The sequence below is a fragment of the Triticum aestivum genome, chromosome 3A (genome assembly GCF_018294505.1).
Source record: "Triticum aestivum cultivar Chinese Spring chromosome 3A, IWGSC CS RefSeq v2.1, whole genome shotgun sequence".
Taxonomy (NCBI): Eukaryota; Viridiplantae; Streptophyta; class Magnoliopsida; order Poales; family Poaceae; genus Triticum; species Triticum aestivum.
Genome location: NC_057800.1, coordinates 437084786 through 437108882, shown reverse-complemented (window position 1 = coordinate 437108882; position 24097 = coordinate 437084786). Strand labels below are relative to the sequence as shown.

At 45.3% G+C, this 24097-nt stretch overlaps 2 protein-coding genes across 2 annotated transcripts; both read right to left on the bottom strand.

Moving 5' to 3' along the window:
* Positions 1-740: 740 nt before the first annotated feature.
* Positions 741-2922, bottom strand: LOC123058385 (cytochrome P450 72A15). Its single transcript, XM_044481117.1, has 4 exons — positions 2395-2922; positions 1932-2176; positions 1439-1823; positions 741-1312 (listed from the first exon to the last, which is right to left on the bottom strand). Exons 1-4 carry the CDS (start codon positions 2920-2922, stop codon positions 887-889), a joined length of 1584 nt encoding a protein of 527 aa, XP_044337052.1. The 3' UTR covers positions 741-886.
* Positions 2923-11543: 8621 nt separating this feature from the next.
* Positions 11544-13990, bottom strand: LOC123061542 (cytochrome P450 72A13). The gene is made up of 5 exons (XM_044484680.1): positions 13602-13990; positions 13095-13315; positions 12765-13012; positions 12273-12645; positions 11544-12190 (listed from the first exon to the last, which is right to left on the bottom strand). The coding sequence occupies exons 1-5, from the start codon at positions 13927-13929 to the stop codon at positions 11765-11767; spliced, it is 1596 nt and encodes a 531-aa protein (XP_044340615.1). The 5' UTR covers positions 13930-13990; the 3' UTR covers positions 11544-11764.
* Between the last annotated feature and the right edge of the window lie 10107 nt (positions 13991-24097).

Below are 24097 nucleotides of genomic sequence, written 5' to 3'. Positions count from 1 at the left end.
GTTACTTGTCCGAGATTCGATCGTCGGTATGTCAATACCTAGTTCAATCTCGTTACTGGCAAGTCTCTTTACTTGTTCCATAATGCATCATCCCGTAACTAACTCATTAGTTACATTGCTTGCAAGGCTTATAGTGATGTGCATTACCGAGAAGGCCCAGAGATACCTCTCCGATACTCGGAGTGACAAATCCTAATCTTGATCTATGCCAACTCAACAAACACCATCGGAGACACCTGTAGAGCATCTTTATAGTCACTTAGTTACATTGTCATGTTTGATAGCACACTAAGTGTTCCTCCGGTATTCGAGAGTTGCATGATCTCATAGTCATAGGAACATGTATAAGTTATGAAGAAAGCAATAGCAACAAACCAAACGATCATCGTGCTAAGCTAACGGATGGGTCAAGTCAATCACATCGTTCTCTAATGATGTGATCCCGTTAATCAAATGACAACTCATGTCTATGGTTAGGAAACATAACCATCATTGATTCAACGATCTAGTCTAATAGAGGCATACTAGTGACACTCTGTTTGTCTATGTATTCACACATATATTAAGTTTCCGGTTAATACAATTCTAGGATGAATAATAAACATTTATCATGATATAAAGAAATATAAATAACAACTTTATTATTGCCTCTAGGGCATATTTCCTTCAATATCATCGCATATAAATACATGACGAGGCGTGTGCCGAACTGCCAGTTTTCCTTGTTTTAAAGTGCTTAGCAGTAACTGAGTGAAACCCGAAATCCGACCACTATACACACACTTTTATTCATACCATGAAATCTATCAAAACAGAACGTCAAACATAAAAAATGATCACATTCACTATATCATACATGATGGTGAGACAACAAAAAATAGAATGATCAAATAGCTCTAACATTTATCTGTGCGCCATGCATCGGTTGCAATGTTATCACAGTATATGGCGCATGACTATACGACGGCGCCAGTTCGAACTCAAAGCTTTGAATGATCATGCACATTGCCATCTTGGCTTCAAGAAGTGCGAAGTTTTGGCCGATGCAGATCCGTGGCCCCCAACCGAAAGGGAGAAAGGCACCTGAATCATTGGATGCCTTAGAGACCCCATCGGCGAACCTGTCTGGCTTGAACTCATGGACATCGCTGCCCCAAATGTGCTGGTCATGATGGATGAACATCACGGGGAGCTCAACCATGACGCCAGCAGGGTATGTTATGCCACCAATCTCCATCTCCTTGTAAGTATTCCGACTGAACAAGGTTGCCGGCGGGTATAGCCTGAGAACTTCATAAAGGATCATGGTCACCTACAATTGCCGAGACAACACAAGAAGTTAAACGTCCGTCTAATCAACAAGCTGATGTGGTTGATGCTTTCGAATCTTGAATGAAACAAAATCAGTTGCAACGATTTGAATATATTTAAGCCTCACCGTTTTGAGTCTGCTTAGTCCTTCATATTCCGGTTTGTTTCTTCCAAATAGACCCATGATCTCCTCCCTTGCACGGTCTTGCCACTCTGGGTGCATGCTGAGTAGGATCATTGTCCACGTGAGCAGCACGGACGTTGTCTCCATTCCTGCAAAATAGAACAGCTTGCATTCCTCGATGACGTCTTCAATTGTCATCCCCAAGCTGGATCGGCCATGCTCGTCAGTCTGTCTCATGTTTGACTCTAGCAATAAGCCAAGCAAGTCGTCCGTGGTGCTCTCGCCTTGTTTCATTGCTTGGATTCTTTTACCAACAAGATTTTTCAGAATCGATTCGATCTCCTTGTTGATTTGATGCATCCTTCTGTTGTTTCTGGTTGGCAAGAACCTGAAGATGACAATCCCGTTACATGTTCAGTATAGACGAAGATGGAACTTACTGAAAAAAGAAATCAGTAAGTGCTAGTAAAGCTTAAATAGTACTGGTGGTACTAACAAGTAGCCGGGAATGAGAAGCCCCCGAATGTTCGTTATGAGGCGCTCAGCTTGCTCCTCCTGTAGCTGAAAGATCTTCCTCCCCTCGAGGTAGCTGCTGCTGAATGCGGTGCGAGAAATAACATCCCCCGTCAGGTTCTTGAGCTCCGGCCAAACGTCCAGCTCGCATGAACCCTTCGAGCCTAGGGACGTCCTCCATCTGCTAACAATGTCTTCGCAGCATGAAGAAAACGCCGGCAACATACGCTGCAGAGTCACATGCGCATTCCAAAGATCAAAGATCAATTGTATGTACACTGTATATCACCTTTCAAATCCTTTCAAACCAAAAACTAGTATGATGTTTAAATGTTTCATACTTCCTTTGTTCCAAAAAAAGTTGTACTAAGTTTGAGACATTTATTTTTGGACGGAGAGAGTACATGATAATAATATACGAAACATATTAGCGTACCCTGACGTACCTTGACCTTCTCGAGCTGGAACGCCGGGTTGAGGATGCGCCGATGCTTGGCCCACTTCTCGCCGTCGATGCTGGCGAGGCCTTCGGCCAGCAGCTTCGACAGCGCCGGAAGCTTGGTCTTCTCGAAGTGGCCGAACTTGTTGGACATGACGTCCTTGGCGAGGTCGGGGTCGCTGATGGTGACCTTGGGGATCGGGCCGACCCAAGAGAAGCACGTCCTCCCGTGTTCCTGAACGGCGTTGTAGAGGAAAGGCGCGACATGGGCGGAGATGTCGTGGCACCCCAGCGGCAAGGGCCTCGCCCAGGCCTCCTTGCTCAGCCGGCCGTGCTCCTTGAGGTCGCCGACGGGGAAGCGGTAGGGCGTGCCGCGGAGGCCCTGCGCTCTGAGCTCGCGCTCCAGCCGCCGCGGCCGCAGCCACAGCATGTCCAGCAGCTTGCCGGCCTGCCGCAGCAGCGCGAGGCACAGGAGGCCGCACACCAGGAAGCCCCATGGCAACGAGGTCGGCGTCACTCCTCCAAGAACCGCCATGCTTCTCTCAAAGAGCATTCTCAGGAGAAAAGTGTGCTGCTATGCTAGCAGTAGGATCTGATTCAAGTGGACATTTACTGGAGCTGGGTAATGTACGGTGGTGGGCCTCATGTTATATAGAGGTGTCGCCCGGTTGCGGTAGTCCTTGGATCGTGCCCATTTATTTGTTTAAGGTTTCTTCAAGCGTAGTGTGAGAAGAGTGCGGCCATGTTGCCTTGCTCTGAAGGAACTTGGTGGAGAAGAAATTCCGACTGGAATCGGCTTGGTCGAGCTGAGAGATGATGCACCCAGGGACCCCACGTGTGCCCATTGATTGTTGCTAGCAGTATGAAATCACAACTCAGATTTGCTCGGTCTTCCTTGGAAACTGGACACCGTCCCACTGCAGATATAACCTGAGAAGCGACATCTAAAGTCAACGCCATGTTTATATTCAGCTTATCCCTTCTTTTTTATGAAACACCCCAAAATGCATCCGGTCTATTATTATTATTATTATTATTATTATTATTATTATTATTATTATTACTCCATCCGTCTAGGTGAGTAAGTCATCTTAGGTTCTGCACCGTGACCAAAGAGAAAGAAAAAACGAGAGACTTTAATGTTTATTTCTTAATTATTGCATGCAATGAAGATCTCTTTTAACGAGTACTACTACTAATCACCGCTAAAGGATAAGGAAGCCCCCGCGTCTCCCGCGTCGCCCTCCCTGGCGGCGACGGGGGAACCCAGATCCGGCGCCTTACACCCTTCCCACCTCCCTCCCCACCTCGCCGCCACCGGAGGAATGGCCGGCGAAGCCGGCGCCGGCTCCCGGGATGGTGGCGGCGGGGCGAGACCGCTCCCTTTCGGTGGTGAGGGTCCGGATCTGAGGCGGCGGCCTCGTTGGTGCGGACGGCGCTCCTTCGGCGGCGGGGAGTGCTCGTCGGTGAGGTAGGCCGGATCCCCTCGGCTGCGCGGGCAGCGAGGTCCCGGTGGACGCAGGTCATGGCGCGGGGAGGCCCCGGGCTCCCCTCGTCAGATCGGAGGCGATCCTGGCCTGCTCGTGATGCATGACCTCCGGCCGGCCTGGATCTCCAGCGTACACGCGCCTGCTGATGTTGTGGCTGGTTCGGTGGTGGAGGCAGGGCGCTTGGCCGGGGGAAACCCTTGGCCGCCGGTGGCGGTCACGGCGTCGATGGCGTCCCGGACGCCATTCCCTCCTTGGTGGCGGTGCCGAGGCTAAACCTCCCCTGCCTCCCCCCTTCCCCTGCACCCGGGTGAAAACCCTAGCCCCGGTGGCTAAGCGGCGGCGGCGCCACAGCGTCGTCACCTTCTTGAAGGCGCCGACTTGGGCATAGGGATGCTGGGTGTGCATGGCGAGCTTGTCTGGTTCCTGGTGGCGGCCCGCCTGACTGCTGCGTCGCAGCTCCGGGCAGTGTCTCGGGGCTGCGGTGCTTCTCTTCCGGCCGTGTCTCCGATGGGGACCTCGCCCTTCCTCACCTTGTACATGCCGTGGTGGAGCGGTACTTCATCTCACTCATTGATGGCGGCGAAGATCGCCGGCATGGCGCTGTGGAGGCTTGACGCCCGATGCGCGGAGATGGACTCGCGCAGGAGGAGGTTGCTGTCTGGCGTCATGGTGACGTCGATGGCAGAGTGGCCAGTCAAGGTAGAAGCCTCAATATGATCTGAAGACGGACCTGTGAAAGATGGCGGTAACGACACACGAGTGCGTCTGACCGGATTGTGCCCCAGACCCGGTATGTGGCTCGGCTGGGGCTTCCGAATATGTTTCGGTTTCCGGCTTTTGATGTTAGGCTTAGGTGAGTGGTTTGGGTAATGGCCCAGCTAGCACCCCTTCATCATTTTGGATAGAAGTAGCGGCATGTGTTGCCAAGATGGTGGATTCATATTCATTGTTGTAATACTTTGTAAGGTCCTGAGAATAATCAATAAAGTGGCCGTATGCATCTCCTAGATGCAGAGGCCGAGGGTCATCCTCCTTTTCTAAAAAAAATTGCATGCAATGAACTAATCATTGCATGTCGTGTTTGGTAATCTCAAGACATTAAAAACATATACAGCCCTCGTCTCTTATTGGTTGATATGTCAAGAAACAAGAAACGAGCTAGACGTTAATGCACCGCGCCTAAGTGTTTTGAGATTATTTGGTTTTTGTAAAATGACTTACACACCAGACGGAGAGAGTATTATTATTATTCATCGTCGTCGTCGTTGTTAAAGCAAGAGGCAAAATGCGCAAGCTATATTATTTGAACAAACAATTTTAGTGGGTCCTAATTAATTATTACAATAAAGATAACAAGATAAATGTGCATTGACCACATGGCAAATCCAGTGAGCACCATAAAAAGCAAATAATGTTTACATAGTATGTCCTTAGAGATCAGCATTTTTTTGAAACACAAGGATGACCCCTACCTTTGTATGATCAATGCATACAACTATTTTATTAATTATTCATCGAGACCTTACAAAATAATACATTAATAACTCTAAAGTTACCTTCCTGTATTGCTATTCTTGTCAACTTGATGAAGGAGGTGCACATGATTAGGACCGTTTACCCAGACCTCACACCAAACCTAGCATCTAAAATCAAAGGTCTTAACCAAACCGCCCAACAGAAGTGGGGGCTCGAACAATAAAGATGGGTGTATTTATAATTAAAATAATCTTGTGATTGTACTGTGTTGAGCAATGTTTACCCAAATGAATATTGAAAAGGGCAGACATGAGTTCGGCAACAACGCATGTGCTGATGTCATACATAGTTTTGACCCATGCTTCACGTTTTAAGTTTCCTTCAGACTGCAAATCAGTGAAACGTTTGGTTCACTAACTCTATGGGCAGAACGTGATCATTAGCGCAAAATCTTTTAATGATAAACTTCTATTTCTTGGGAATGTTTATCCTTGACTTTATTTCTCATTCCATTATAAATGATTTGGCTATTATTTGAGAAATAAAGTCTTACTGGTTCCAAAAGAAAACTTTATGGGCAGAACGTGATCATGAGTTTAAACTAACAGCCCATCAAATTAAATTACTTCGAGTGTTTTGAAGATTTGCCAAACAATCGCTCCTACTCCCTGATGGAGCCGTGTGAACTTTATTTATGATTTTTTAGAAAAAAAGGTTAAAACATATTGTTATTTTTATTTATTATTCAACAAAGGTTAAGAAGCCACCCGAAGCCATCACTTACACCTACAAAATTCGATAATACGGAATGCTCTCACTCCCCATATCTAAAACCGGTGTCGTCACCGATCCATCCACATAACGTATCATAACCAGCAGCCGGTGTAACAGACCTAGAGCGTACACCACATGCACATATTTTAGACGCAGTCATCATCATCGGACCGTTGACCCATCTTTAGGAGAGAGATCCGCATCATCCTTACCAGTCCGTCCATCCGTCAACGCCACCACGGCACCCAACGGTGCCACCGCCCCGCGCTCGTCCATCCAGACGCGAAGATTTTGGAAGATTTGTCGTGCGTAGCACCTACCGGCCCGGCATGACACAACGTAGCACCTGTCAGCCAGACATGACTTGACATCTCCACCAAAGCTCCATGCAAGATGAAGACACTCCACCTTCTGCCTCTGTCTTCCAGTGTTGCTCCATAAACGATGCTCCCAAGAGAGAAACGACACCGCAGTACCGCCATCGTTCGATCTGGAAGACTAGATCCTAGGGTTTCCCACAGAGCGGCACGAGTGGGTCGACAGTAGTTACATGACGATGCCTTCATCAAGGTAACGACGTAGAACGTCGCCATCGGCTCGATTTTCATGGAAACTATGTTTTCCCGACTCACAGCCGGGACTAGATAATGGATCTCGAGATCTGATCATTCAGCCTCAGGCCGACAACCTCCAACGGAGGAGATGACCACCACCGTCGGCTGCACCAGTAAGATTAGATCTGACCGGAGGCGCCGCCGACCAGTCCACCAAGCCCTCCAAGCCACCGTCGACCGTAGACACTGCCCTTCCCGGTACAGGGCCATGTCGCGCAAGCTGCCGCCGCCGTCCGAGGTAGGGCCGGCCACCACGTCGTCGCCTGCCATAGCCATCGACGTCGCACCACAAATTGGATCGGCCGCGCCACCACACGTTTAGGGGCCCCACACCATCCCTAAGATGTGGGAGAGAGGGAGTCCTCCACCACTGCCATCGGCTTCCGGGCTTAGCCCGGTGGCATCCTCCGGCGGCGGCAGAGGGAAGGGAAGTGGGGGATCGTGCCCTCGGCGGCTAGGGTTTGTGCGTCGCCCGAGTCGCCCTAGCGGGGACAACACGGGGGCGTGAGGGCTTCTATGTGACACATGAACTTTATTTATGTGCCACAGGAAGAGCCCCTGTCGTGGCATGCAAGTACATGCCGATCGCTTAGATGCAGCGTGTACAGGTGAGAGAAAGGGATAAGTGCGAGAGGGAATAGAGATAAGTGTAGTTGAGATTACGATATGGAATTAAACCATATTATCTAACACCCTCTCTTAATTTAAGTTGTCCTAAATTTAAATTCCTCTTGAATTCCTCGAATGGCCTTACTGTAAGGGCTTTTTGAACCCGTTTGCCAATTGGTCTTGGATGAAATGAATCATATCTCCAACTTCTTTTTTGCAACTCTTTCTCGTAGAAAGTGAAAATTAATCTTGACGCGTTTGGTCATATCATGAAAGATAGCAGACAAATAAGTTGCTCCTTAATTATCACACCATAAATAGGACACACGATGTTGTTTAATCCCAAATTGTGCAAGCAAGGATTCCATCCAAATGATCTCAGTAGTTACATCTACCAAAGATTTGTATCCAACCTCTGTGCTTGACTTGATATCGTAGTCCGCTTTCTGACACTAAGAAGTAAGATTAGAGCCAAAAAATACTGAAAGTGCTCCTATTGATTTTCTATCATTACTACAGCCAACCCAATCAGCATCAGAGAAGGCACTAACAAGTGTAGAGTTAGAGCACCTGATCTGAAGCCCAATACTCATAGTCTTGCGGCTAACTGGCAGGCCTGTCATGCGCAGAGGATAGTTGTTAGCTTGCAGGAAAGCTCCCTGGAGGTGAGCAACGAGGACCGACAATGCAGGAGGCATCTGACGACGATCCGGCATCCGTGCTTGCGCTGGTCCGTACTGGCTTCACCATTGCACAGGCGCATGCGCACTTCAACAACGTCATGGAGGATGAGCAGCCGAGGCCGCTAGTGTAGGTGCTCCGACTCGCGTTGGAGGACCAATGTACAACCTCGCCCTCTCGCGCATCACCGTCTGGCAGAGGGGCAAACCTACCGCGAGTTCATGAACGGTGCACCTGCTTCCTCTTCCGCTGCTCCGTATGCCATTGTATCCTCTTTTTTAGGACTAGCATTTGGCTTACAACTAGTAGCAATCGATATGAATATGATACTTATTTCTTATCACCTCGACTGCATGACTAGTTTCAGTAGTTTGTTGTTTGTTTTGATTATCATCGCTATTATGTTATTCATGTTTTATCCACTATTATTTTGATTAAATTGATGGAAGAGTCCTCAAATATTCAACTTTGACCTCGATGGGCGATATCCACATAGCGGACTCTGGCATGGAAGTGTAGAAGGTGGGACATGAACGTGGGCACCTCCATGTCCCATGTCCTACTCTTCCCCTCGTCGGCGATCCTTATCTTCACTTCCCGGAGGTAATGGCCGTTGAGCTCGCTGGACATGGGGAAGAACAGGACATGGAACATGGACGCCTCCAGGGACAACAAAGATGTAGACTAGGTTTTGCTATGTTAAAAAAACATGTCTGCTTTGTGTTGAAAATGCCATGATTTTAGTCTAGTTTAAATGGAAATCATCTGGTTTGCATGAAATCTATACGTTTGTTCAAATTTCGTTTGGTTGACCGCATCACTTTCCATGGACGAATACCATATCCCTTTTAGAAGATTGGTTGAAGACGCCTTAAAATGCCATTGGTATTTGTTGTTTGCGTGAAGCGCCGGGCGGAGGCCAAATTTGGTGTCTTGACCCTTTTGCGAAAGTATAGCCGGATCTGATCCTATTTCGAAAAAAATCAGGTTTTGACCCTTTTCTTACCGTCGTAGTCATCGGTGGTAGGGTTACACAACCTACCGCCAATGTCAGTGGCGGTAGGACTTAACTACGCCGTCACGACCATTTAACGTGCAACATATCTTACCGCCAGAGCCTTTAGCGGTAAGCTATGTAACCCTATCACCATTGTCCTTGGCGGTAGGCTATACACTATTACAAGGCGCATGTGAGTGCATGCAACCATTGCTTTCTCTGACGCACTGCATAGTATGCACGAACATTGCATCCATCTTTTCCTTTCTCTTTCCACCCACATGCATCACTACTAGCACGTAGTCCCTCCGTTTCAAAATATAGTGTGTTCTCGGTTTTCGCGCTTCAACTTTGACCATAAATTTAACCAACGAGACTGACTGTGGCGGAAGCAAAACTTATATAATTAAAAACTTTTTTTGAATACGAATTCACTGGTCGGTCTCATTGGTTAGATTTATGGTCAAATTTTAACCTCGAAAAGCGCGGGCACGCTATATTTTAAGACTAGCCACAGTGAGTAAATTCAGCAGTAACATCGAGTCTAACTTAGTAAATTTGCTTATATGGCAATGAGTTAATGAGGAGAGAGGTAGTTTGAGTAACTTAGCTAGTTACTGTAACATCACATGTCACAATGCAATATGAGTCTATCACTTAATAAATAAAGCTTTGCATGTTACCACACTTATGTTACTACCCACTATGGAGGTAGTAACATAGTCTAGAGATATGTGTATATTACTAGTGTATGTTACTCTCCATTGTAGCTAGTCTAAAACGAAGGGAGTAGCTCCTAGCTTGGACATGCCACAAACTTGAACAATTGATGGGATGCACAGGTAGGTAGCTAGGCATGGAGTAGGCAGCGCAGGCAGCCTGCACATTTGCAGCCACATAACTGCAAAACGCCGTCCAGCCCAGCCGACATGCATGCGTAGGGTATGATGGTCTACCGTCAAGGATTTTGAAGGTGGGTATTTTTCATGTTATGACGACATTATAACATAGTTAAATTCTATCGTCGAAGACCGTGGCGATAGGCAATGTTACCTTGGTGACAGAGACTACGGCGATAGGAAAAATGTCAGATCCTGAAATTCTTTCGAACAAGAGTCAGATCCTGCTAAATTTTCGCAAAAGACTTAGGGGGTGTTTATTTTTAGGGACTTTTTTGTGTAGGGACTAGAAAAAGTCCCTCTTAGGGACTTTTTACCAAACGGGAGGGACTTTTTAGGGACTAAACTAGGCATTTGGGACTAAATGAAGAAGACTCTCAAGGAGAGTCTTTTTGAGACTTTTTGAAACTTTTCCAACAATGCCCCTCCATGCACTCATTGGCCCGCCACCTCATGGTGTTGTTTGATTATTATTTTTCTATATACTAGGGGCAACATGGTCATTTAATAACCTCTAGAAAGGGACTAGGGACTTTTTAGTCTCTAAAAACAAACAAGAAGGGACTTTTTATGGACTATGGACTTTTTAGTTGGGACTAGAAAAAGTCCTAGGACTAGAGAACCAAACACCACCTTAAAACATTAGGACGTCGATAATTGTCACACGTGTGACAGTAAAGGAGATGCACCACAGGTCTCTAATGCAAATAGATTGCCACGTCATCGCATGCATGCATGCGAGAATCTTTTTGGATTTTCAGTTTTTAAAATGTTTTATCTCTTAAATAAAAAATACGATTGAAGATCCGTTTTCACCATTAAATCCCTCACGATGAGATATTCAAAACTAGATCTCATATCGATATATTTCGGCGAATTTTTTTTTGATTAAAGGTTGCCATGTCTATTGCACATGAATTGCCATGATATTTACACTGAAGTTGTCATGACATGTTTCAACTATTTTTCTTTTACATTTAAAAGTAAATTTTAACATATTATAAAACGGAGATTAAGAAACTAGACTTGCCATGCACCATAAACTAAAATTGTCATGATACATGCACTTAAAATTGTCATGGTTCAATAAAAAAATATTTTTTTCATGATCAAAGTACTGGAATTGCCATCATCAAAAAATTAAAATTGCCATGATCTACAAACTAAAAATGCCACATGGCAACTTTAGTTTAAGCACTATGGCAACTATAGTGTAAACATCATGGCAACTTCTGGGCAAAAAAAAAATTCATCGAAGCATATCAACATGGGGTCTAGTTTTGAAGATCTCGTCGAGACGGATTTAATGGTGAAAACGGATTTTTAGTTCGCCTTTTTATTTAGGAGATAAAACATTTTTAAGCCGAAAACCAAAAAAAATTCTGCTGATGTCATCTATTTATACGTGGCAAAATGAATGGTGATAGAGGCGTGTGGACGATCTGCAAACGCTACGTGTGGACGTTGGTTTTTCCAAAACATTAAATTTGGCCCCGGGCGGACACATGTGTCCGTATGGACGCCTGACGCATGTGTCCATATGGACGCCTCCTTTCTGTATTGGTGCCTCCTCTGAAGAGGCACCTTTTTTCTTTTTTGTTTGTTTGTTTGTTTTCAGGCACCTTTTCCCTGTATAAACCAACTTTGGTAACAGTTGTGTTCCTCGTAACCGGTGTGAACAACACGTACTTAACCATGTACAAATACCCAGTTTTAGGATACAATGAAACAGTCTAGTAGTAGTTCACTTGATTCAATCTACTTCTTACACTTACCAAGTTACCCCACAGGTAACTTACCCACGACAGGTCGACAAAGCTGCAAGACAAGATGACGATCAGAGACTCTTGAGTATAATCTGCGCTCCATGCTGAGGATGCAGTGTGATGACTGTGTACGGCGCATGCGTGTAGGAAGGTGAGAGCTGGAACTCGAAACGCTGAAGGATCATGCTGAGCGCCATCTTGGCTTCCAGCATCGCGAAGTTCTGGCCGATGCAAATCCTCGGGCCCCAGCCGAACGGGAAGAAGACCGGCTGGTCCTTGGTTGCCTTGGAGATCCCCTCCGCAAACCTCTCCGGCTTGAACTCCAGCACGTCTTTCCCCCATACATCCGGGTTGTGGTGAACCATGATTATCGGCAGCTCCAGCAGCACGCCCGCAGGGTAGGTGATACCTCCAATCTGCATCTCTCTGGATGTCTTCCGGTTCAGCGTAACCGCCGGTGGGTACAGCCTGAGCACCTCATACAGTATCATCGTCACCTGGACAAGGAAATCCGAGCCAAATCATAGTCAGCAATGGCTTCTAGGCGAGACTTAAAAGTAAAGTGTGAGAGACACTTGCCGTTTTGAGTCGACTGAGGCCGTCGAAGTTGGGCTTGTCCTTGCCGAAGACGCTGAGGACTTCTTCCCTGGCCCGATCCTGCCACTCGGGGTGCATGCCCAGGACGACCAGCGTCCAGGTGAGCAGCACGGACGTGGTCTCCATCCCCGCGAAGTAGAAGAGCTTGCACTCCTCGATCACATCCTCGGTGCTCATCCTCATCCTTGACGTCCCCCTCTCCTTGTTCGACTGCAGCATCAGGCCAAGCAAGTCGTCGCCGCCAAGCCCGTCGTTCTCCATTGCGCGCTCCCGCTTCTCGATGATGCCTCTCAGGAGCCCTTCAATCTCTCGGTTGATCTGCTTCATCCTCTTGTTGTTTTCAGTCGGAAAGAAGCTGAAAAAGGCCAGTCGCATCATTCATGCTTACTTCCATTCTTACAAGGAAAAAACTTACTGTACTTCAGAATAAAAAGGACTGTCAAGAGTAATTGGTACAGGAAGTGTGCAGCTTACAGGTAGCCTGGGATGTACATATACTGGAAGGCCTTGATAATTCGCTCTGCTTGCTCTGCCTGAAGCTGGAAGATCCTTCGCCCTTCCATGAAGCTGCTACCGAACGACGTGCGAGAGATCACGTCTCCGGTTAGGTTCTGGAAATCCTCCCATATGTCTATTTCATGTGATCCATCAGAACCGGCTAATTTACTTTCCCAGCTGCTTATCAACTCGGTGCAGCATGTCGAGAAAGCCGGCAACATGCTCTGTAAACAGCTTCAGTTAGCGCGCGTGCACACACACCCTGATCGGGTTAGGAGCTAGCCTAGTAAGAAAGAATAGTACTACCTTGAGCTTTTCGAGATGGAAAGCGGGGTTTAAGATTCTTCTGTGCATCGCCCATTTCTCACCGTCGTAGCTCGCAAGCCCAAGGGCTATCAGTTTTCCCAGACGTTTGTTGGTGAATTTTTCGAAATGGCCGGACTTGTCAGATAGGATCTCTCTCACTAGCTTTGGCTCTGCTATGACCATCCTTAGGACTGGTCCAAACCAGGTGATGCAAACGTTGCCTACATGCAGTTCAAAACTGATTGCCGTCAGAAACTTTTGGGGAAAATGATTTTTTTTCCGCGGGAATTGGAGAAAAAATGAAGTTGAGACAGCAATAATATCTTGTTTTTAATGCTACCTTGAGCAGGATTAATTCATCAGATGCCCGTACAAGAAGAGCAATAGTAACATAGATACTTCAGTATACTGTAACATCAATTTTCATGTCGGGAAAACGAAAAAAAAAAAGAAAGACATATTGGACCAGAGAGAAATTCAACTTGAGCAACAACAAAATTCTCCTACCGTGTTCCTTGACGATGTTGACGAGGTGTGGCGCCACACGGGGTACAATGTCGTGGCACAGCGGCATGGGCTTGGACCGAGCCTCCTCGTTGAGCCGGCCGTTGTCCGCGAGGTCCCCGGCGGGAAAGCGGTACGCCGCGCCGCCCAGGCCCTGCGCCCTGAGCGCCCGGCTGAGCCGCCGTGGCCTCAGCCAGCATGTCTCGGCGGCCCGGGAGACCGCCCACAGGAGGACGAGCAGCGCAGCGAGACCGCAGAGCAGGCTCAGCGATGAAGGAGAAGACACATCACCTCCGACTCCGAGTCTAGTTGCTGCCACGTCGACCTCCATTAATTTCTTACTGCAATAATAAAACTGTGTGGTAGTGCGGTACAACTAGAGCAGGTGCGGTGGAAGATGGTCCCAATGTTATATAGGCACAGCAAGTGTCGTCGACATGATACGAGGGTGGGTGCTCTGCTCTGCTTGGCATCACATGTTTTTCTTATCTTCTCGTTTCTTCTTTGTCGTCACAACATTTTCGCGGTTATCGATGGGAATTGTGGAAAACGATGTACCACACACCAAGGACAAGCAAAAGGCTGGATTCGCTTGTTTGTTGTTGTTTTCATCGGCAAAGCGTGGCAAGAAACCCAAGCGGAGACGTTGTAATAACTGTTAATAAATCAGGATGTTGCCTTCATTTTCGTGGAATCGAGAGCAAACGCGGAGCCGAAGGATGCCGTCGCTTGGCGTTTGCGGATACCTGCTTCTTTTGTTCTTATTATGTATGTATGACCTACGCAGATACGTAAGTACTCCCTCCGTTCGGAATTACTTGTCTCGGAAATGGATGTATTTAGAACTAAAATACGTCTAGATACATCCATTTGTGCGACAAGTAATTCCGAACGGAGGGAGTAGTTGTTTGGATACAGCTCGGTTTCTAGAAAACGGATTTTAGGTGAAATTTGAGGAAAAGGATTTTTAGTTAGTTTTCTGTTAACGAAATTTCTTGCAGTTCTTTTTTTATGGAAGGCTATCATTATTGACAAAGGATGGATTTTATTTACTCAAAATGAAGCATCGAGAAAATACATAACACAATGAGCACACGCCCAACCTCTACATAGCAATAAGCCGCGTGAGGCGCTTCTGTGGTGGCAGGCCGGGTTCACGGATCTCGCCCGACCCAGATGGGCTTGGGTGGGCCGATGGCTCGGTTCTGTGGCAATGGGCTAGCGTGGTGTGCCTGACCACGCCGGCTGTTAGGCATCGTGGTGGTGTCGTGGCCGGTCAGGCGGCGGCGGTTGGACCCTTTTTGTCTAGTCCCCGTCAGAGAAGACGGCGATCCGTGCACAAGACGCTTGATGGAGGTTCTTTGAACCGATCTGGGTGAAAACTTGCTCTCGGCTAGCTGCCAAGGCCGGTGATGGCAGTGCTCTTCTGTGCCGTTTCCTTCTTAAAGGCATCACCGTTGAGAAGTTTCAGACCATTGTCTGCTACCTCCAGGGGAAACTCTAGATCAGTAGATCGGATGACGGCGGCGCTCTTGTGTCGTCTCCCCCTTGGGGGCGTCATTCTTGGAGGTGTATACGGGCTCGAGGGAACAGTGGACGGCATCTTTGGTGGAGCGGTGCTTCATCCTATACATTGATGGCGGCGGATCTCGACGGCATGGCGCAGTGGAGACTCGACGTCCGATGTGCGGCGATGAACTCGCGTAGGAGGACAACGTTGTCTAGTGTCGTGGTGGCATCGATGGCAGAGAGGTCTGGCAAGGTCGATGCGTCAGTATCTGCTCTGAAGATGGATCGATGAAAGACGGTGGTGACACTCCTTGCAGCGTGTGCATGTGGTGTACACTGAGAGTGCGCCGGACCGGTGTGTCACCCAGTCCTGACATTATGGCTTGGATGGGGTACTCGTCTTTAGATGTTAGGCTTTGGTGTGATGTCTATTTGGTATTTGGCTCGGACATTCGGCACCCCTTCATCAAGAGGATAGGAGTAGCGGCAAGTGTTTCCAAGATGGTAGCTTTAGACTTACTGATGTATTACTTTATAATGTCTTTGTGAATAATTAATAAAATAAGCATCGCCCAGATACAGAGGGCAATGTTATATCCTCTTTTTCTAAAAAAATGTCAAAATTAAATACGACAATTTATCGATAGGCAATACAAGAATGAATCATTAGACGCTTGCGGCTACCTCCACGGCCGCGCTCTCTAGCGCGGCATTGATCTCCTTCTTTCGCCTAAAGCCATTGATGATCTTAGGGCATCTCCAACACTGATCCCTAAAACAAATACACTATTTGTTGACAGACTGGTCCTGTAAATGTATGTGGACGCTAATGCCGGAGCCGGCCATCCAATATTGTCCCCTAAATGTCTGCCTTTATTTTTTCCTAAGACCGCAACACTCAAAATAACTATAGAAAATATCACGATTCTTCCATAAATAACATGCAATATGCCTAGTGCAAAAATAGTTCAAATGTAAATATTACATCCAAAATAACTTGATGTTCAACAAGTTTTTCGAAATCATCGTTTTCCCAATTCACGATTCTCAAGTCAGAATGGACATATGTCGTTCCACACATACTGCCCCTTGAGTTTTAGCCAACGATGAATGTGTGTGAGTGACCCGCCCTCTGTCCTGTAGTACACAAGACAACATGTGCTGACTATATAACGTGTAAAGCAACATTGAGTGAATGAATTAACCAACATGTAGAGCAATAAGAAGTAAAACTTATGATCGCCATGGTTGATGTCGGAGTAATGGGCCATGGGTAGCCTAACCCGAGTCACTGAGCATTTCGAGACATCGGGCCGGCTGCGCCCCTCAAGCGTCAAGGACGAAGCGCCGCCTTCTGGTGGCTGGCTGGCTCAAGCGGCCGGCTGCCAGAGGACGGCCCCAAGACGGGCCGGTGATACGTCTCCAACGTATCTATAATTTTTGATTGCTCCATACTATATTATCTACTATTTTGGACATTATTGGGCTTTATTATCCACTTTTATCTTATTTTGGGGACTAACCTATTAACCGGAGGCCCAGCCCAGAATTGCTGTTTTTTTCCTATTTCAGAGTTTCGCAGAAAAGGAATATCAAACGGAGTCCAAACGGAATGAAACCTTCGGGAACGTGATTTTCGGAACGAACATGATCCAGGAGACTTGGACCTCACGTCAAGAAATAAAGGAGGAAGCCATGAGGTAGGGGGCGCGCCTAACCCCCCCCCCAGGCGCTCCCTCCACCCTCGTGGGCCCCCTGTTGCTCCACCGACGTACTCCTTCCTCCTATATATACCTACGTACCCCCAAACGATTAGGGACGGAGCCAAAAACCTAATTCCACCGCCGCAACCTTCTGTATCCACGAGATCCCATCTTGGGGCCTGTTCCGGAGCTCCGCCGGAGGGGGCATCCATCACAGAGGGCTTCTACATCAATACCATAGCCTCTCCGATGAAGTGTGAGTAGTTTACCTCAGATCTTCGGGTCCATAGTTAGTAGCTAGATGGCTTCTTCTCTCTTTTTGGATCTCAATACAATGTTCTCCCCCACTCTTATGGAGATCTATTCGATGTAATCTTCTTTTTGTGGTGTGTTTGTTGAGACTGATGAATTGTGGGTTTATGATCAAGATTATCTATGAACAATATTTGAATCTTCTCTGAATTCTTTTATGTATGATTGGTTATCTTTGCAAGTCTCTTTGAATTATTAGTTTGGTTTGGCCTACTAGATTGATCTTTCTTGCAATGGGAGAAGTGTTTAGCTTTGGGTTCAATCTTGCGGTGTCCTTTCCCAGTGACAGTAGGGGCAACAAGGCACGTATCGTATTGTTTCCATCGAGGATAACAAGATGGTTTTTTTATCATATTGCATGAATTTATCCATCTACATCATGTCATCTTTCTTAAGGCGTTACTCTATTTTCATGAACTTAATACTCTAGATGCATGCTGGATAGCGGTCGATGAGTGGAGTAATAGCAGTAGATGCAGGCAGGAGTCGGTCTACTTGTCTCGGACGTGATGCCTATATACATGATCATACCTAGATATTCTCATAACTATACTCAGTTCTGTCAATTGCTCAACAGTAATTCATTCACCCACCGTAAAATACTTATTCTCTTGAGAGAAGCCACTAGTGAAACCTATGGCCCCCGGGTCTATCTTCATCATATTAATGTTCCAATACTTAGTTATTTCCTTTGCTTTTTTACTTTGCTTTTTATATTACTTTGCATCTCTATCACAAAAATACCAAAAATATTATCCTATCATATCTATCAGATCTCACTCTCGTAAGTGACCGTGAAGGGATTGACAACCCCTTATCGCGTTGGTTGCGAGGAGTTATTTGTTTTGTGCAGGTACAAGGGACTCGCGCGTAGCCTCCTACTGGATTGATACGCTGGTTCTCAAAAACTGAGAGAAATACTTACGCTACTTTGCTGCATCATCCTTTCCTCTTCAAGGAAATCCAACGCAGTGCTCAAGAGGTAGCAAGAAGATTTCTGGCGCCGTTGCCGGGGAGTCTACGCAAAAGTCAACATACCAAGTACCCATCACAACCCTTATCTCCCGCATTACATTATTTGCCATTTGCCTCTCGTTTTCCTCTCCCCCACTTCACCCTTGCCATTTTATTCACTCTCTCTCTATCCTCCCCCTCTTTCTCTATTTGCCTCTTCTTGCCCGTTTCTTGTTTGCTCGTGTGTTAGATTGCTTGCTTGTCGTTATGGCTAGTCCTCTATCCTCTCTGTTGTCTCCCGATAATGAAGTCCTAAATTTTAAACAAAGGGATGGAGAAAGTCTGAAAGATGCTTGGTATAGAATTTGCAATGCTCAAAATAGATCTACTAGGAAGCAATCTACTTTCGTTCTTCTCCGCAATTTTTATGTAGGTGCTAATCCTTGGCACAGATATATCCTTGATACCATTACCAGAGGGAATTTCTTAGGTAGCCATATTTTTTATTCTTATAATGCTATGATAGATTTGTTTGGCTCACCCCCTCTTTTGGTTAATGGAACTGTATTAACTTTGGAGCATGTAATGCAAAGGCTCAAAATTATTGAAAATAAGGTTGCTACCGTAGAGTTAATTGAAAATTTGGATAAAAAGATCCACAACCGAATCTCTCAATATGGATCTAAAGTTGGAGTCACTTTGAAAAATATTAAAGAGAAGGAACCCATAGTTAATAAGAAAATAAATCATGATTCCACTAGGATCGATAAACTTGAAGATATCATTACCAACTTGGGAACCGCGTTTTCTTCCGTAAAGAATACTCCAAATCCTCCTACTAAAATCACCAAGCTTATGTATGTTCCTAAAAATAAGGGTGAATCCTTTAGTAAGGAAACTGCGGATCTCAAATCTATAAGTATTCATTCCAATCTTGTTGCTATCATTAAGGAACCATTTGTTACAAATGAATTTTTCGATCTTGTGCCTAAAAGTTTGATAATAACTAAAAAGAAATAAATTTCTAAGGATAATAGATGTCTCATTGAAGAATTGCCTACCAAAGATGGCAATGCTTAGATCTATCCTTGCTTTTTATGCCTAACTAGGGGCGTTAAACGATAGCGCTTATTGGGAGGCAACCAAATTTTATTTTTATTCCTTGCTTTTTTCTCCTGTTTAGTAATAAATAATTTATCTAGCCTCTGTTTCGGTTGTGTTTTTTGTGTTTAATTAGTGTTTGTGGCAAGTAGAACCGTTGGGAAGACTTGGGGAAAGTCTTGATATCTTGCTGTAAAAAACAGAAACTTTAGCGCCCACGAGAACTGCTGCCATTTTTATTTGGAAAGTGATATTTAGTTAATTATTTTTGCAGATGATTAATAGATAAATTCCTCATGTCCAGCAATTTAATTTAGAATTTTTGGGGTTCCATATCTTGCGCTAGTTACAGATTACTACAGACTGTTCTGTTTTTGACAGATTCTGTTTTTCGTGTGTTGTTTGCTTATTTTGATGAATCTATGGCTAGTAAAATAGTTTATAAACCATAAAGAAGTTGGAATACAGTAGGTTTAACACCAATATAAATAAAGAATGAGTTCATTACAGTACCTTTAAGTGGTCTTTTATTTTCTTTCGCTAACGGAGCTCACGAGATTTTCTATTTTAAGTTTTGTGTTGTGAAGTTTTCAAATTTTGGGTAAAGATTTGATGGATTATGGAACAAGAAGTGACAAGAGCCTAAGCTTGGGGATGCCCATGGCACCCCCAAGATAATATAAGGACACCTAAAAGCCAAAGCTTGGGATGCCCCGGAAGGCATCTCCTCTTTCGTCTACTTCCATCGGTAACTTTACTTGGAGCTATATTTTTATTCACCACATGATATGTGTTTTGCTTGGAGCGTCTTGTATGATTTGAGTATTTGCTTTTTAGTTTACCACAATAATCCTTACTGTACACACCTTTTGAGAGAGCCATACATGATTTGGAATTTGTTAGAATACTCTATGTGCTTCACTTATATCTTTTGAGTTATATAGTTTTGCTCTAGTACTTCACTTATATCTTTTAGAGCACGGTGGTGGATTTGTTTTATAGAAACTATTGATCTCTCATGCTTCACTTATATTATTTTGAGAGTCTTAAATAGCATGGTAATTTGCTTAAATAATCCTAATATTCTAGGTATTCAAGATTAGTAAAAATATATTCTTATGAGTGTTTTGAATACTAAGAGAAGTTTGATGCTTGATGATTGTTTTGAGATATGGAGGTAATAATATCTAAGTCGTGCTAGTTGAGTAGTTGTGAATTTGAGAAATGCTTGTGTTGAAGTTTGCAAGTCCCGTAGCATGCACGTATGGTAAACGTTATGTAACAAATTTGAAACATGAAGTGTTCTTTGATTGTCCTCCTTATGAGTGGCGGTCGGGGACGAGCGATGGTATTTTCCTACCAATCTATCCCCCTAGGAGCATGCGCGTAGTGCTTGGTTTTTGATGACTTGTAGATTTTTGCAATAAGTATGTGAGTTCTTTATGACTAATGTTGAGTCCATGGATTATACGCACTCTCACCCTTCCATCATTGCTAGCCTCTTCGGTACCGTGCATTGCCCTTTCTCACATTGAGAGTTGGTGCAAACTTCGCTGGTGCATCCAAACCCCATGATATGATACGCTCTTTCACACATAAACCTCCTTATATCTTCCTCAAAACAGCCACCATACCTACCTATTATGGCATTTCCATAGCCATTCCGAGATATATTGCCATGCAACTTTCCACCGTTCCGTTTATCATGACACATTCATCATTGTCATATTGCTTAGCATGATCATGTAGTTGACATAGTATTTGTGGCAAAGCCACCATTCATAATTGTTTCACAGATGTCACTCTTGGTTCATTGCATATCCCGGTACACCACCGGAGCCATTCATATAGAGTCATCTTTTGTTCTAGCATCGAGTTGTAATCATTGAGTTGTAAATAAATAGAAGTGTGATGATCATCATTTTCTAGAGCATTGTCCCAAGTGAGGAATTAAAAAAAGGGAGAGAAAGGCCATAAAAAGAAGAAGAAGAGAAGGCCCAAAAAAAGAGAGAAAAAGAGAGAAGGGACAATGCTACTATCCTTTTCCACACTTGTGCTTCAAAGTAGCACCATAATCTTCATGATAGAGAGTCTTTTGTTTTGTCACTTTCATATACTAGTGGGAATTTTTCATTATAGAACTTGGCTTGTATATTCCAACAATGGGCCTCCTCAAGTGCCCTAGGTCTTCGTGAGCAAGCAAGTTGGATGCACACCCACTTAGTTTCTTTTGTTGAGCTTTCATACATTTATAGCTCTAGTGCATCCGTTGCATGGCAATCCCTACTCCTTGCATTAACATCAATCGATGGGCATCTCCATAGCCCATTGATTAGCCTCGTTGATGTGAGACTTTCTCCTTTTTGTCTTCTCCACATAACCCCCATCATCATATTCTATTCCACCCATAGTGCTATGTCCATGGCTCGCGCTCATATATTGCGTGAAAGTTTATAGGTTTGAGATTACTAAAGTATGAAACAATTGCTTGGCTTGTCATCGGGGTTGTGCATGATGAGAGCATTCTTGTGTGACGAAAATGGAGCATGACTAAACTATATGATTTTGTAGGGATGAACTTTCTTTGGCCATGTTATTTTGAGAAGACATAATTGCTTAGTTAGTATGCTTGAAGTATTATTATTTTTATGTCAATATGAACTTTTATCTTGAATCTTTCGGATCTGAATATTCATACCACAATTAAGAAGAATTACATTAAAATTATGCCAAGTAGCACTCCGCATCAAAATTATATTTTTTATCATTTACCTACTCGAGGACGAGCAGGAATTAAGCTTGGGGATGCTTGATACGTCTCCAATGTATATATAATTTTTTATTGCTCCATGCTATATTATCAACTATTTTGGACATTATTGGGCTTTATTATCCACTTTTATATTATTTTTGGGACTAACCTATTAACCAGAGGCCTAGCCCAGAATTGCTGTGTTTTTGCCTATTTCAGAGTTCCGCAGAAAAGGAATATCAAACGGAGTCCAAACAGAATGAAACCTTCAGGAATGTGATTTTCGGAACGAACATGATCCAGTAGACTTGGACCCTACATCAAGAAATAAAGGAGGAAGCCACGAGGTAGGGGGGCGCGCCTACCCCCCCCCCCCGAAGCGTGCCCTCCACCCTCGTGGGCCCCCTGTTGCTCCATCGACGTACTCCTTCCTCCTATATATACCTACGTACCCCCAAACGATCAGGGACGGAGCCAAAAACCTAATTCCACTGCCGCAACCTTCTGTATCCACAAGATCCCATCTTGAGGCCTGTTCCGGAGCTCCCCGGAGGGGGCATCCATCACGGAGGGCTTCTACATCAATACCATAGCCTCTCCGATGAAGTGTGAGTAGTTTACCTCAGACCTTCGGGTCCATAGTTATTAGCTAGATGGCTTATTCTCTCTTTTTGGATCTCAATACAATGTTCTCCCCTCTCTTGTGGAGATCTATTCGATGTAATCTGTTGAGACCGATGAATTGTGGGTTTATGATCAAGATTATCTATGAACAATATTTGAATCTTCTCTAAATTCTTTTATGTATAATTGGTTATCTTTGCAAGTCTCTACGAATTATCAGTTTGGTTTGGCCTACTAGATTGATCTTTCTTGCAATGGGAGAAGTGTTTAGCTTTGGGTTCAATCTTGCGGTGTCCTTTCCCAGTGACAGTAGGGGCAGCAAGACACGTATTGTATTGTTGCCATCGAGGATAACAAGATGGTTTTTTTTATCATATTGCATGAATTTATCCCTCTACATCATGTCATCTTGCTTAAGGCGTTACTCTATTTTCATGAACTTAATACTCTAGATGCATGCTGGATAGCGGTCGATGAGTGGAGTAATAATAGTAGATGCAGGCAGGAGTCGGTCTACTTGTCTCGGAAGTGATGCCTATATACATGATCATACCTAGATATTCTCATAACTATGCTAAATTTTGTCAATTGCTCAACAATAATTCGTTCACCCACCGTAAAATACGTATGCTCTTGAGAGAAGCCACTAGTGAAACCTATGGCCCCCGGGTCTATCTTCATCATATTAATCTTCCAATAATTAGTTATTTCCTTTGCTTTTTACTTTGCTTTTATTTTACTTTGCATCTCTATCACAAAAATACCAAAAATATTATCCTATCATATCTATCAGATCTCACTCTCGTAAGTGACCGTGAAGGGATTGACAACCCCTTATCGCATTGGTTGCGAGGAGTTATTTGTTTTGTGCAGGTACAAGGGACTCGCGCATAGCCTCCTACTGGATTGATACCTTGGTTCTCAAAAATTGAAGGAAATACTTACGCTACTTTGCTGCATCATCCTTTCCTCTTTAAGGAAATCCAACGCAGTGCTCAAGAGGTAGCAGGCGGCTCCCAGCAGGCGGCCTCCAGAGAGGTCGGCTCCTGCCAGGCGGCCCGCGGCGCTCTTACAGTCTGTGCCCCCAGAAAGAAGACAAGACAGGATGTGGCTACAGTGTAGCCCATCACCCCCATATCCAGGGCGGGGCGCGGCCACAGTGTCCTGTACCGGCCGAGATCTCTGCACGACGCGGCATTGTTGCCATCCCGCCCTTGACGTCACCACCGTCAGGTGGACCCCTGTTCCCACGACGACCTATCGGTATGGCCTGCAAGCGGCGGGCCCTACCAGGCAGCGAGAGCCCAGAGGGCGGCAGCACCTGACCAGTCGGACCCGAGGGAGGCCGGCCTCTAGCAGGCGGCCCACTCTTCCCTCGGAGTCCACGCGCCATTAATCAGACGAGACACGGTGTGGCTACAGTGATATCCCACCAGATGGTGGGACTGTAGCCCCTCCCCCCCCCCCCCCCCGACCAAGCACACGTCATTAGCGTTATGGCTACAGTAACAAGCAGCCGGCCAGGCCCGCAAGCGGCATAGGCG